The sequence below is a fragment of the Chelmon rostratus genome, chromosome 19, assembly GCF_017976325.1.
Source record: "Chelmon rostratus isolate fCheRos1 chromosome 19, fCheRos1.pri, whole genome shotgun sequence".
Lineage (NCBI taxonomy): Eukaryota > Metazoa > Chordata > Actinopteri > Chaetodontiformes > Chaetodontidae > Chelmon > Chelmon rostratus.
Window position 1 is genome coordinate 12,218,726 of NC_055676.1, and position 15,494 is coordinate 12,234,219.

General features: G+C 42.8%; 2 protein-coding genes across 2 annotated transcripts; both read right to left on the bottom strand.

Moving 5' to 3' along the window:
- Positions 1-219: 219 nt before the first annotated feature.
- On the bottom strand, positions 220-10,036 carry atp6v0a2a (ATPase H+ transporting V0 subunit a2a). The gene is made up of 20 exons (XM_041959561.1): positions 9,898-10,036; positions 9,386-9,464; positions 9,121-9,218; positions 8,185-8,322; positions 7,735-7,832; positions 7,513-7,639; positions 6,554-6,636; positions 6,368-6,461; positions 6,062-6,274; positions 5,086-5,236; positions 4,834-4,973; positions 4,582-4,739; positions 4,389-4,479; positions 4,179-4,297; positions 2,463-2,673; positions 2,253-2,372; positions 2,037-2,153; positions 1,447-1,564; positions 1,140-1,311; positions 220-587 (listed from the first exon to the last, which is right to left on the bottom strand). The coding sequence occupies exons 1-20, from the start codon at positions 10,006-10,008 to the stop codon at positions 485-487; spliced, it is 2,541 nt and encodes an 846-aa protein (XP_041815495.1). The 5' UTR covers positions 10,009-10,036; the 3' UTR covers positions 220-484.
- Positions 10,037-11,285: 1,249 nt separating this feature from the next.
- On the bottom strand, positions 11,286-15,494 carry nfkbil1 (nuclear factor of kappa light polypeptide gene enhancer in B-cells inhibitor-like 1). Its single transcript, XM_041960500.1, has 4 exons — positions 15,136-15,494; positions 14,940-15,052; positions 13,544-13,655; positions 11,286-13,463 (listed from the first exon to the last, which is right to left on the bottom strand). Exons 1-4 carry the CDS (start codon positions 15,404-15,406, stop codon positions 12,874-12,876), a joined length of 1,086 nt encoding a protein of 361 aa, XP_041816434.1. The 5' UTR covers positions 15,407-15,494; the 3' UTR covers positions 11,286-12,873.

Genomic DNA, 15,494 nt, shown 5'->3' on the forward strand with positions numbered 1-15,494 from the left:
ACATCACCATCCGAAATAAATCTCTATGGCACTACATCAGGATGCTCGACATGGTTTTCAGTGGATATTGTTGTAACATATTTGAACTTTACATTGCACTGTATAACGGTTTATTTTAAATACCATGTTGTAAGTGATACAAAACCAGTTTACACAGCACAATGCAAATAAAATGTTCACTCAACTGGTGTGACAAATACTGTTGAGCGATATCCCACCCACAAAATGAAATCATCAACCGAACGAGAAGAATTTTCAGCCTCTGTTTCGTCAGAGGTTTGCTGGGTACAGTAGTAAGGCAGTCAGCAGGGCCGGCAGCGCTTTAAAAATCGTCATGGTGAAAAACGTTGCTACAAGAGTGAGTTTCAATCCATTGTCAAGGTTTGTTGTCGTTATCACAGTGTGAATTGTTCCAGCGTCCAGCATCCTTCCCAATTGTAAAGTCTGCCTCCCCTCACACGCAATACCATCAGAGTCCGTATTCTTAAAGCAGGCCATCTTGTTCAAAAACGGAGGGCAGGAGGGAGAAGTCAAAGGGCACGAACTTGACACCGGTCCCATGATAGAATTTGTTCTGAAACTCCACCCTGAAATCAAGTGTTCAAGCAAGCAAGAGCAACAGTGAGGACGCTGAATGCAAACAGTGAACTTGATGTCTCAATCTTAATAATGTGACTATATTTAAACTACTCATTACTGAAGCTCTCACTCAGTGCTTGAAAAGAACATTTAGTCTACTTAATTCATCTAGAGCATTCAAATAAGTTCAGAAAATGGCATCACTTCACTTAATCGCTGACTCATAGAATAGGAAAATATATACTTTAAGCTATATCATAATAATATGATTAAAGATGAAACGATCAATCATTCAATAGATGTTGAGTTGTTTTGATAATCGATCAATTGTTTGAGTACAATGTGAATATTTGCTGGTGGTAAATTCAATGTTTTTGGGTTTTGGACTGTCGGTTTAAGCATTTCCCACTATTTTCTGACAATTTTTAGACAAAATGATTAATCACTAAATTAAGCAACTAGATGGCTAATTCCAAAAGCTACAGTTGACTTCACTGTATTTATATTTATACTTTTATAAGATTGTGACTATCCAGATCATTTGGTAGAATGAGACCCACCAGTGCAGTCGGAGAGCATGGAGGAACGCCGATAAGCCTTCCATGACTAGCAGGATGGACACGGTGAGCATGGCAAAGAGGCCGAACACAGGGACCAAGAACACCACCCCCACTCTCGTGGTGATCCTCAGTCCCAGGCGCATCACCATGGCCCACAGCACCTCAGACAGCTCTGAAATCAACAAAACCACAAGCATGCACAAAACACAAAGACACACTCAAAAAGGTGTAAGGTGAAGGAATTCAAAACAGAAGTCAATAGAAACAAAGAAGCTCAGAGGGTGCTGCTTTTTGTGACCGCACTTACGGGCATGAGCCAAGCTGAGCGCCCACAGACGCAGGTATGATGCAGTGTTGGAAATGCAGCCCAGGCAGTACTCTATGGTGTGAATGGCCTGGTACAGGAGCACGTCTGCAAAATCAAACTGCAAAACAGATCAAACCGTATACAATATATCATACATCGTTCACGCTGACCAAAATGAAGTCAATGCATCGTTCGTTCCTTCTGCAAAATTCACAACAATTCAAAATTAGCTCCACAGTTCTTTTCTGAGACACTAATTCCCCTCGTTCAGTTAATTTCTTTATTTATATTCAAGTGTAAAGCAATCAGTGTTCTTGTAAACGTGACTTTGGCAAGATGCTCTAAAATCAATAACGTGACAGGTTAAGAAATACTAATACAAGACGATAAGATGCTGAAACGACAACAAAAACAACAAATGCAGCATACACACGACAGCAAGACACTGATGCAACACACAACGACCACGTCCACTGTCCAGCACACGCAGCCTCACACAGCAGTAAACATTAGTAACATTTAACGTTGCATGTTGCACCCTGAAGTACAACATTTCACATATAAAAGCAGGATGCTGGTGACTTTCCGACCTCTTTGGGAAGAGCTTCTCTGCTGGTTATTTCATCAAGTCCCTCTTCTTCATCATCCTCATAGGACGGTGTAGTGGAGTTGTCATCCTCACTTACACGCCTCACCCTCTCATAACCCTGAGGTGAGACAACAGCGCTGATTTTGTGGACAAACGGACCAAAAGCTGCACAAGCTGAACATGTGGACATATTTTAAACAGGCGTGATGACACATACTCTGCGTCTGCGCAGGCCTTTGCCTCCACGGTACAGCCAGTACAAGTAAAGAGGTTTCCCTAACAGCAGCACAGGAACTGACAGCATAGCTATCACAACTAAGAAAATCTGCAGCCCAGTCTGTGGAATCAAGATAACAAACATCGCATTAACGAGGATCGAAACACATCCAGACCTGAGAGTGTTTCAGACCATACCGCCGACACATACCTGCCCTGGGTAGAGAGGAGCGATATCCTTCCCCTGCATGACGAACATGTTAATGAAGTGTATGAGGATGCTGGGAGCCTGGCTGGACTCTCGTGCACCGTATGCCAACCACTTGAAGAAAATCATGAAGACCAGGTAGCCAAAGAGACAGAGCAGGAAGAGCAGCTCAGGAAGAAATAGCAGATAGACATTAAATTTCTGTCGGAAGTGCCTGAAGGGAGAGAGCAAAGTATGGGAATAAAGAAAGTGATGAGGTGGTGATTTTAATGACTGGACCCCTCGATGCTTATGAAACAACAGACACAGCTTTTACGCAAGAATGCATGAATCATCATGAATCATTTGAGACATTTAGAACTAGCTGAAGAGATGACTACAAATAAAAGCAACATTTTTCATTATTTAATTTCTTTTTTATTTCTAATGAAATTTCCTGGAAAAAGCTCTATATTTTGGCACCTATAAAAGGGAACACTGAGAAACTTTTCTAAAATAGTTTGGTAAGTGTAGCAAATGTTACATTTTTTTTTACATGTCCAGACAACTTGCTGTGCACTGACAAAAATAGGGTTAATTGAGCAAAAAAAGCTGAGGCTAACAAGTAAGTGGAATTAACTGACTGTGTCCCAGTTGAACAACTGAATATAGAGACATTTCAAACAGTATGTTGGGAAATATATTCCATGTTATGCTTGCAGCTGCTTTAAGGATATTCTTTATGTTTGTCATCGTCTAATAAGAGAACCGCGACTCGGTACTTTCAGACTTCCCTTGCCTGTCTGTGGCTTCCACCCCTGAGCCCATTGGTTCCTACTGAAGACGGAAATCTTTAAAACAGCTGGGCACTGCTGTGTTTCGCAAATGTCGCTTAAACAGTTTTTTAGGGGACTATTTTCAGCTGGGGACCATGCTCATGGTAATGCAGGAACGTGTTATCCACTGCAGTGGCGTGGCTCACTGATGTGCTTTTAGCCACATGGCTCTAGGGATGGCTATGTTGGTCTGTCGCTTAGTCCACCACTTTGGTCCAGAGTGAAATATCTCCACGTCTATTTAATGGATTAGATGGATTTGGATAAAGCCCGCTGACTCTGATGATCCCTTGACTTTTCCTCAAGCCCCACCAGGAGGTTGACATTTTATTTTTTGTTAAAGCACCTTAACAGCTTCTGGATGAGTTGCCATGACATCTGTCACAGACGTTCGTTATTCTCAGACGCTAAACTGCTGAAACTTTTTCTTCAATGCCATCTTCAGGTCAGAATGTTAATTTGTTGTCAGATACTTTGTGCAAAACTTATGGTACTCCCATCAGCCGCAGATGTACTTCTTGTTTAGTGCTAATTAGCAATTGTTTGCATGCTAGCACATGAAACTAAGATGGTGAACATGGTAAACACCAACATGTCAACATTGTCACTGCAAGCATGTTAGCATGCTCACGTTAGCATTTAGCTCAAAGCACTCCTTTGCCTAAGTACAACCTCACAGAGCTGCTAGCATGGCTGGAGACTCTTAGTGTTGGTAATTAATTTTGGACAACGATGGAGGTCTATTGTCACAGAGACTCATTCAAATATTCACTGCCAATACATTTGACAAAATTTTTATCTGCACATGTTGATGCCTGACTCTGACAGCTGCCCATGCTGTAAGTGCAGGAACAAAAGCGATGTAAGGTTACTGTCAGTGACTCTTCAATCTCGAGTGACTCACAAGTGATTGAAGACACTCAGCACGACTCCAAAGCTCATGTGGATGACCCCAATAACAACTGACATCTTCATCTTGTAGGAGTTGAGGAAGGACAGTCGGTTCACTGCCATGTTCCATATCTAATGGAATATAAAAAAAAGCCTCTCATTGAAAATGGTTAGAGATTAGCCTAATTATAGTTTGACTGTATGCCCAAGTGTATTTACTCACAGGATCAATGCCAAATGGGTACGGACCACTGAAAACCCCACTGACATTCGGGTCTAATGTCAGCAAAGCATTTGTTTGGAGAGTTTTGTTTCTGCAATGTGAAATAAAGATATGCATCAATTAGAAAAACATGACATGCACTTATACACCAAAAAAAAAAGGTTGCTGAGTGTTTATTTTACTGATAACTCACGTCCACTGCTGATTTGTGAACATAGCCTTGACGCTCCAGCCAGAGCCGAATATGTTGAGCGACTTGGAGAAACAGTCATTGTAAATGAGGCCGGTGTAGATAGAGAAAAGCCCCATCATCAGGATGATGTAGCGTCCGCTGAAGAACGTCGCCCATATCTGAGACCAGCAGATACACAGCTATCAGCTAAAGCTAATCCACTATTAGATAGTGGATTTTGCATTACGGATGAGAGGAGCAACTCATTCCCACCTCATTACTGGATCTTTTCTTCTTCTGCTTTTTTTCCGTCAGCACCATCCACACGGCAAAGAGACTCATTACCAACCCGTGGCCGAGGTCGCCAAACATCACAGCGAACAGAAAGGGGAACGTGATGATGGTGTAGGGAGCTGCCAGCGAGAGAGACACATTCAGCGTGCTCAGTCATAACTTCTCCGGAGCTGCACTTAACAAAGAGACGCACGCAGTTTGTTCTTTGCAAGACGCAGTGGGAGTTCTTACCTGGGCTTACCTCGCGATAATCACCCACCCCGTAAGCCTCTACAATGCTCTGGAAGCCAGATGTGAACTTGTTGGTTCTCAGCAGGGTCGGCGGAGTGTCAGTGCTTGGGATGCGGTTCACAAAGGATGGCACGGTGGCATCACCTTTTCTCTGTTTATAAAGAAAGAAAAAATGTTGAGGATGACAAGTGTTAATACAGTAAATATGTGTTTGACACATTGAGGATGTTCGGTGCTCCCTTTAGACATTTCCTTTTGTTCACACAGCATCTCACGTCAAACACTCTAAGGTTTGATCGATTCTCTGAAAATGTTTTTCTCTGGGTGCGAAAATTGATCTGAAAACAATCAAATATGTAGCCTGGAGCAGAAGGAATTGCTGGCATACAACGTACACAAAGAAAAAAAAAAAGCAAACAAAAAAAAGCAGAGTGATTAAGGAGAGAGAATCATCCAAAACGCCTGTTGCTGGTATTGATGGGAAAGTCTTAGTCATACAATTTGAGTGCTTAACAGCTGATAAGTAATGCCAATTCAATTAAGAGGCCAAAAATGATTCTCTGAAAACAAGATTATTCTCTCACCCCGAAACCTAATGCAGCGCGTTAAACAAATGCTAATCGCAAGCAGGATTTTGGCTTCCACAAAAAGTCAGACTTGATCTGCTGCAACATCGATACTTTGTGTTTAGAGAGGCTGCTTTTGTGCCTCAAATCAAATGTAAGTAAGTAAACCTTTCAGTCCATTCAGATCACAGGAAATACAAGGCATAAAATACAACACGAATTTCAGGAAACCATAGCAGTAAAAGTAGGGATTTAAAAGTAATTAATAGGATCTCGTGCACTATTCACGGGTAAACTGTCCAATCACAGGTGGTCATGCATGTGCTGCTTAACCGCTTGTTTCAGCACTGAAGCAGCTGCAGGCAGATCACAAATCATCACCGTCTGGTCTAATACTTCTTCTTACTCACAGAGCCCTCTTCTAGAGCCCCACGCAGGTTTGCCAGGTCGCTGACGGGACACCACACCTCGGCAATCAGACACTTGTTGGTGACATCGAAGCTGCACAGGTTCAGGATGTGGTAGATTGCCTTCATCTTTTTCACCTGCACCACCCAGGTGTAGGCTGACTCTGAGGCCTTCTGCAGAACCTGCCTCAGGTAGTCCTCGGTGCGGTGCAGCACCTGGAGGAACACATCAGTTACTGCAAACGCTCTGAGAATGCATGTTCAGTGTTCCCATCTGAAGGAAAAGGCTCAAGGCTCGGTGAGGCCTACATTGTTCAGGTCTTGGATGCGCGTCCTTAAACTGTCCAACACATCTGCCCGCTCCTCATCATTCTCGGGGTGTGGATAAAGATGGCAGTGGTAACTGAGGACAACAAAGACGGACATGTGTGCTGATGCTGAAGGAGAGACCAAGAGGCACTGAAAGCCAAAGACACGTGATGATGGCGTTCTTACCAATCGCAGATCTTTTGAACTTTCTGTCCGATCTGGTCGCCCCAGAAAGAGATGAGAAACACGACACTTTTGCTTATCTCACCCTGAAACAACACAGATCAGGCAAGTTAGTACTCAAGCCCCCAAAAAACACACATACAGTGATGAAAAAATAACTTCCACAATGCTTTTCCTTTTGCTGGTACATTAAGTAATTAATCACCAGAGCATCATTCTATTAACATGCCAGCTAAATCCTGGTCAGTGAGTTTTACGGTAGTTTTAAACCCCTGAAAACTAAGTGGCAATCAAAGTTAAAGATTTGAGGAAAAAAACATCCTTCTTAGCCCTCAAAAATCCCCAAATCTGCTTCATCAGAACTGTATGGATCAGGGAAGAGGTTCGATAGCATCTTATCTAATTCAAACCCAGCATCAAATCCACTTATTGAATCGGAGTCCATTCAAATATTGTTAGATTTACATAACATTTGCAAGAAAGTAAAGGCTAAAATCCAACTCAAAGATGTCTCATAAGGTTTCCTTGTGTTTCTGCCTTCCTTGAGAAGGCAGAAACACGTCTGTTTTTTGTGGGAACTGTTACATTTTTCAGATTAAAATGGTCGTACGGTGGTGTTAGAGAGTCTTTTACAGTAGCTCGCAAACAATCTTTGGCTGAACACAAACACCAGCTGCTGGGAGCACATTAACCAGGGAACAGCCAAGAGTTTTCGTTTCAGCCTTTACAGATTTAATGTTCAAATATGCCTCGTTCATATCTGTAATAAACAGATTGAGATTTGTTGGCGTCACAGCTTCATGAATCCAGGTGTTTTGTCAATCCAGTGCATCGCCTGGTATGACCCTGGCCAACAATTCCAGAACATTTTCACTCAAATGTGTCTGTTTGATTTCAACATGCAGGGGGGATGTTGCAGTATTTCTCTTGGCTTCCCTCAAGAGCTACTCAATTGAACTCACAGTGTCCAGATCAGCAAGGTTCTCGTCCACCTCTGCGTAGCTGAGAATGGTGTAACCCTTGCACACTCTCCACAACATGCGCTCGAAGGCCTCCACCTTTACCCGCTGGATCAAGCCTGACACAAACCTACAGCCAGGAGAGATCAGATTAGGTTTAAAGCTAATTTCTTGATGATATTGTGACTGTTCAGTGGATGTAAATGGCAGCATACTGCAGCTCACCCCAGCTTGGCTCCAAGTCTTTGCATCCCGGTGCACCCTGTCACAGAGTCCGTCTCCATCGTGGGGAATTCTTCATACTGGGGACCAAGAGCCTCATGCTAATTATAAAAAGGAGCACGTTTCATTCATGACAGCTTACATCAACTGCTCCTTACATGGTTCCACACAAAGCCGATGTGATGTTCACACGTTGAAATGTGATGTTTAGCCTCACGAACGCCTGCCTCACATATTCTCACTGTTTTTAACATGGCAGCCCGCATGAGTCAGGCGCCGCTCGTAACGGCCGCATCGTGTCATTAATTAAAGGCAACACTCGCTCCACCTCTGTCACCCGCGGAAACAAAACACACCAGCGACAAGAAAACGAGATGCTGCTGGCGAGGTGAGGGGAAGCGTTCTGCGGCTGGTGCGCGTGACGAATGAGAGGCTGAACAGAAACACACTCACTCTGGAGCGGCTGTGGATGAAGCTCCGCGTGATCTTCAGCATGTGCGTGTACTCGGTGAGCTCCAGGAGGTTCCTCCGCAGCTTCTCCTTGTTTCGGGCCACCTCGCTGAGCTCCATCTCCAGCCTCTGGAGCTGCTCCTGAACATCAGCACACAGGGAACACCATCTTAAGCCGTCAGACAACTTCTTCAGGTGACTGAAGTAGCCAAGAATGAACACTAAATGGCATTTAAAAACATTAAATATTATCCCTGTAGATAAATAGGCATAGTTGGATCGATAGAGAGACAAAAACACTACACATTAACAACTTCATTAAATTAATTGCAAAGGAAACTTGCATTGTTACGCATGCAGAACACAAAATGGTAAAATATATCATGATTTTCTAAAAATTAAACTCTATAATATGAAATAAACAGTAGAAAAACAATATATGGAAAGTGCACAGTCAGTTATGATTGGGTGTTGGCAGTAACCTGGTTTTGTGTTTACACATCATATCTTTCAGACACCTGGATAAGCCCAGTTTTCCCAGTTTTGAGAGATGTGAACTCTGTTAAATGGAGCACCAGAACCAGGATACCATGGGATTTAAACAACTCATCAATGTTACCGTGTTGCTCATCTTCCATTACTGATAATTACAAGGAGATGCTAAATCGAGCAGGATCCAGGCGCACCCGTAAGCGCCTCATTTATTGAGCGTATGAACTCATTGCATACACAGACTACATAGGTCAGTAGTGTGAGTCCTTTGTGTTAAGGCAGAGAGCATGGCAATAAAGTTGAACCTGAACTTGAAGCTGAAACAAAAGGCAAAAGGGAGGAGATAAAAGGCTCATTCAAATATAATCAGAACCAGGATACTCGTGTGCAGGTTAACATGCTAAATTACATGCTTTTAGAATAAAATGTGGCTGAAATGACACTTACCATGATCTCAAGGACTTGTCTGGGGGGAGGAGCAAGGGGGCTCTCATCCTCCTCTGGGACGGCTATGTTCGCCTTCTGGATCTCCCTCAGAAGGTAGCCTGTCCACAGAAGCATGCTGACGGTTTGTTTCATGGTAATTACTGCTGGGCTGTTGTGGCAAACTGCAAGATCTAAATCTCTGAGGCACTGTTTTACAAGATATATCTGTCCAGGTGTGTGCTCAGGCTACACCCGCGTGATTGAACCAACCCAGGTGCTCTCTTACCCAGAATCCTCTCCATCTCCTCGCACCTCTTGATTTCGCTGACGAAGCGCCGCTGGAATGAGCTGACGCTCGGGTTGAGCTGAAACCAGAGGAGCATCACAGGTCAGGTGGCTGCAGGTCACTGCATCGGTCAGCGCACAACAAGGTTCATCACAGCATCTTTACATGGAGCTTTAGACTGGCTGTATTATTGATCATTAGAGCTTATTATAGTTTAAATATGGTTAAAAACTTCATGTACTGGACACTCGCATCTCCCCTAGACAAGTCAAGTAATTTGACTTTAAATCTTTAAATATTATTCCTGCAGATAGATAAACAGATAGAATCTTTATAGTGTGGAGGAACATTAAAATCTATTTACGGGGGAGTTTCCCATTCACCCCATCCCTCAAATATACATGTAAGGTGAGTCAGAATCAATTTATTCTGTATTAGACAAAAACAATACAAAGACTTTTGGCAAACATGAGTGTTTGTGCATCATCATCATCATCATCATCTCTACTCACATCTCGGAACTCGACCAGCCCCAGCTCTCCGAGCTCACTGATGCAGTCATATTCAGAGCCGGACTGCAGAAACAATTGCGCCAAGCACATCTCCTCACTCCGAAACACCATCTTTATCTGACAGACGGCGCTCCTCCGCCGCCTGATAATCTGCCTGTAGCCGACTGAACCTGGACAACGGGCCGTGCACTACAGGCGAAAATAGGACATCACAAAATTCATGCAGTCGGTGCGCGGCTTTAAAACCCCTCAACCAATTAGCAACCCCGCGAGGATTAATTACTGTCTGACAATAAAGGCGATTTTCAGAAGGGAGATTTTTTTCTCATTCTGAGTCTGGGTGTCGCGCCGCTTTGTCTGCCTTCCAGTCCGCCTGATGCCTACTGAACAAACAACATGAAGGCACAGGCAGCAGCCACCCTAATGCACCTTTTGCATCGAGCGATCGGAGAGAAAGGCGTCATCCTGTGGGCGCTTTACCTTGAACACCTGTCATTACAGCGCAGAAACGCGGCGACGACGCAACGCTGGCCGGACGGAAACGGGCGACGTGCAAACCGAAAAGATAAATCATGAAACCGCCGTGGAGACAAACGCGGCTGAACGAGGTATCATCCGTCAAAATAAGACAGTCAGAAATAGACTTCGGCCTTTATTCGCTCTACGTCGCCCGGCAATTGACACAGATTGCGTCTCCGGGTTGCCAGATATAGTGGAATCCGCTGGAATAATCGCGGTTTCTTGGTTTGGAAAGGCAGAGTGGTTTAAGCGTGAAACTGGAGATCTGATTTGGCAGTTAACAGCTAAATGAACACAAACGACACCATATCTGTCCGTAAGTGTAGTCTGACTGACATTAATATGCACCGTGTCAACATTTAACCTGGAGCATCATCAGTTATTTGAGTCTTTTTTTTTAGCATCATGGAGCACAGCGTTTTTGTAGCTCAAACAAAAGGCTTTATGAGGACATGAAATATAAATAGATACAATATATAGAGAGAGATAGATATAATACAGGCTATATACATATGAAAATACAAATAACGAATTTGTCTAATCTAAAATGATAGCAAAATGTATTTAAGAAATTTTAATCACTCCAACTTTAGCAATTTCACTTTATTCATTTTTTAGGCATAATCTGAATTTTGGGTGTAAACAATTCGGTTAATTGCTTTGTCTCGTATTTTTTTATTAAAGGGGGTTATCTGTCAAACCTGGCAACCTGCGCATCCTCTCATTCTGTTCCATCACTGAAAGCGGGCCGACCATCTGCTCTTCTTTGTATGTGAAATCCTTTATTTATGGTGTTTTGGGAATAAGTGTTTTTTATTTTTACATGTTTAAACAAATTTTCCGATGTGATAAATTATCACTGTGTGTTTGTATGTACGAGCATCGCTGACCGCAGGCTGTGCCAGTGAAAATACCTTTAGATGGCCCACATGACTCAACACAAATGTTACTCAGGCTTGCAGAAACCTGCCTGTTGTTACTTTTATTCTTTTAAGATCAAACATTTAACAGAAGAACATTTATTCTCAGTGTTCAGTCGAGCACCCAACCCGCTCAGTGGGGACCAGCTACACTGTTCAAACCCTGCAGGTACAAACTCACATTTCAGGAAAATGTATATCAGATCACATTGAGGTCAGATGCAATTATTCACAATAAATTAACAATGCTCTCTTTTGGCTGATGCTTTTGAATCAAGCAACTTACATCAGGAGCAGGGGAGTGGTCTACTTCAAGGGTCAGGTAGTCTAAGGGCTGCAACCAGAAGGGGTTGCTGGTTCAATTCCCAGACTGGCAGGACAGATCTGTGCAATGCCACTACTGGGACTGTACTCCAGATGTGTGACTGTGAACAGAGCATTTGTTATGACCTTTATTGAATGTTTATTGGAACACAAGGAGTACCCTAACACGGTTAACTCTGCAAAAATGGAACCAGAATGACAAAAAAAAAAAAAAGGTTTTTTCTGCACTGCAGTTTCTTAATGGATGAAATATAAGCTGATACTAATATCTGTGATAAGTTCAAATCAGCAGATAAGATCGGCCTAGTGGTTACTGGCCCACACATACAAACCTCTAAACAGTACTGTCCCTCAGTTTCTATTGTCACAGGGATCACAATATGTGATTCTATCAAAATACTCTGGGACGCCAAAAAATAGAAACAATTGGTTGATTGACAGAAAAAAATAAGTATTTTGATAGTTGAGAATTCAGTCATTTTTCAAACAAAAATGCCAAATATCCTGACGTTTCAGCAGCTGATTTCACAGCATGAAGTTAAAGATGACACATTTCTTTCATTTTAAGCAGGAGTGAGTCAGAGTATATATTACAAAGCTTTGAAATTTGCATCAGGTGGCACGAGAGAGCTGATTATGGTCAGAGACCTTGGTAAAAGTTACCAGACAGCTTTTTTTCGTATGTTGCTAAAATTGTACAAAACAAATACAATGCACTAATTTTGCGTAGAATGTTGAAGAGAGTGTCTCATCTTTAACTTTATATGTTTTGGAGATCTGTCCATCTCCTACTCAATTAACTATTCGCGATAACATCAATTTGGACCAGGGGTGGCCAAACTTTCTCACGCAACTGTATTTCTCAGAAAAGACAAGACTGACGCCTGAATTGTTTTCAGCACAGCTCATTCATCGTGATTTGAATGCATGCAAAGAAGTGCTGCTGGTGCCCTCTCATTCGTGCTTTTTTCCATTGGGATATGTTCACATTTACATATACGGCACTGTTGCTGTTAGTATGGACAACTTTCACCTGATGATGGTCTGGGGGTTGTAACACTGTTAATAAAATGACTAAAAGTGACTGACAGTGTGCTGGACTGTTTCTTTTGCATGAACTAATTCAATATTTTTTTCTATGCTTTGTTTACAGAGGTTTTACATCCACGCATTTCCAGGAAATCACACAATATCTGATACGTTTTGCTAAATCTTAAGTCTTCAGACTCTGGGCCAGTCTGTTGAGCTCCTGTGACAGAGCTGTGACCGTGTCCAGGATCCGCTGCTTGTCCTTCTCTTCTAATCGAGCTTCACATCGCTGAGCAAACTTATCGGGATGCCACAGCGCCTGCTGTTTCCGGAGAACTTTGCGAAACGTCGGCAGGTCCTTTCGGTCCACACCGTGCAGCATCACATCCACCATCTCCTGCACGGCGCCTCGTGGAGCTGGCCAGGGGATGTCGCTGTAGCTCAGCTTTGTGCCGCCAGCTGAGGAGCCACCATAAAAAGTAGCCGCACACCCCTCCTCGTACCTGCGCTTCCTCCCCTGCCGAGTCTCTTCCTCTTTACGTGCTGCTCGAGCCAAATACTCTTCATGTTCCCTCTGCAGCCTCTCATGCAGCTCCTTGTTGCTTTGCGCTTCCTGCTCTCTCTCTTGTTTGCTCTTCCCTCTTTTCCGTCCGGAAGACGCCGCTGCCAGTCTCTGAGCTTCAGCGTGCTTTTTGTTGAAATACTCTCTTCGAATACGATCAGCCCAGTCCCCGAAGTCTTCGTCGTCGTCGTCAACAGGAAGAAAATCATCCGCTGTGACAAACAAATACAGCAGTGTTACTATCAAGAGAAGAAAGTTAAAAAAAAGCATTAAAGAATGAGTTTAAAACTACCATCATATACTCCGAAGGTTTCACAGAATTCATCCTCGCATTCACCAAACAGCTTCTCCAGCCACTCCTTCTCAGGGTCCGCTTCAGATGGACGGCTCATGTTTCCTGCAGTCTGCGAAGAACACAAGGAAATGATTACACCACACTGAAATGAATGGAAAACAATGGCCACCTGGAAAGTACTAATTAATATCAAAAATACTTTGGCATACAGAGCATAATGCTCAGCAGTTAATGTAAACTTGATGTGATATGAAGTAAAAGACCAAAACAGGCTAAATCACTGGTCTGGTCTGATACAACGTAGACTGGGTTCCTACCCTGACACACTCAATGTGTCTTTGTGTGTGTGTGTGTGTGTGTGTGTGTGTGTGTGTGTGTGTGTTATTTCAAATCTGGTCTCAAATAAAGCCTGATTTATATATCGGGGGATTAATGCAGAAGAAGATGTTTGGGGTAATCTGTAAATAGTAAATTCCCAGTGAAGTTAACTGTGTCAGTGCACTGATTTCATTTTAGACAATAAAGTTTATTTATATCCTGCTTCCATCACATATCTTTGTCACAAAGAGTTTGATAACCACATTTTATGGATTGCTGCAAAAAATGTGTGTATATACTGTGTATTTACTAATATATATATATGTGTGTGTTTTAAATATATATATAATAAACATATGTATTTTTTTTCAATAAACACAAAGCATGCACAGACATTTTAGATAATGATCCATTAAATCTGGTCAGATGACAAATGTTGTGCAGCCCTGCTTTCATCTTCTCATATGTCTTCTCACCATAATAGTAACATTTATTAATGATTAACCTGCCAATAACCTGATCATCAATCTTTTTGTCTATAAACTGTCTGAAAAAAGAAAATGTGATGGAAAATAACCATGTCAGTTTCCCAGAGTCTTTTGACCAGCAAACCCAAATTCATGTTAAGTTTAAAATGAAACAAAACAGAGAAACGCAGCAAATTTTCACACTGAGAAAACTGGAAATGTTGCCTTTCTTTAAGCAAAATATGCTTGGAAAACAAATTAACCAGTAAATTGATGATTAAAAAATAGCTGCAGATTATATTTCTGACAATCAGCTAATCAATTAATGAACTACCCAGCTCAGCGCTGACATTATATATTAGCATGTAAAAGAAATTAGGCAAATATGAATTGGTGACAAGCATTTTTCACGGGTTTCTGACACCTGGCAGACTCGGTGACTGCGTGATAAGATGGCAAACGGACTGGTTTACAATGAAAATGACCATTAGTTTCAGCCCTACGGCTGTTATTGACATCCATCAACACACAGCAACAACACAGTATGTGACCCTAACACTGACTCTAATCTAAATGTATTATTACCTTTATTGTTTTATTATTATTACCTCTGTGTGCTTCATCCACTTCAGCAGGTCTTCAGGAGTGACTCCGGCGCTGTTGGCAGCATTCACTGCCTCTGGACAGCTTTTCGTGAGAGGAACAACCAGGTCGTCATACGCTGAAGGAAAAACAAAAATCAAATCAAATATATGACGAACGACGGCTCACGTTGAATTCAGCTTCTTTGTCTGTTCTCTTTACCTGTTTTACCGTGTTTCAGAGCCCTGTTGGCTGCGGTGTGTAGCGCTGTGTCTCCTTTACGGTCCCTCCGGAGAACATCGGCTCCGTGTTCGAGCAGCAGCCGCAGCGCAGCGTCGTCTCCCAGGCAGCAGGCCAGGTGCAGCGGGCTCCTCTCCCTCCTGCCCTGGGAGAAGTTCACGTCCAGGTCCCGGTGCTTCCGCAGGTACGTCTTCAGCTTCAGCAGCCGGCCCTCCTCCACGTATCTCCACACCCGCTTCTGTTTGTGAGACATGTGGAGTACAACCACACCAGACCGCGGACCAAAGTTAAATTTAGCTGTTTTTGCTGGTAGGTTGCGTTAGCTTTAAAAGGCCATAACG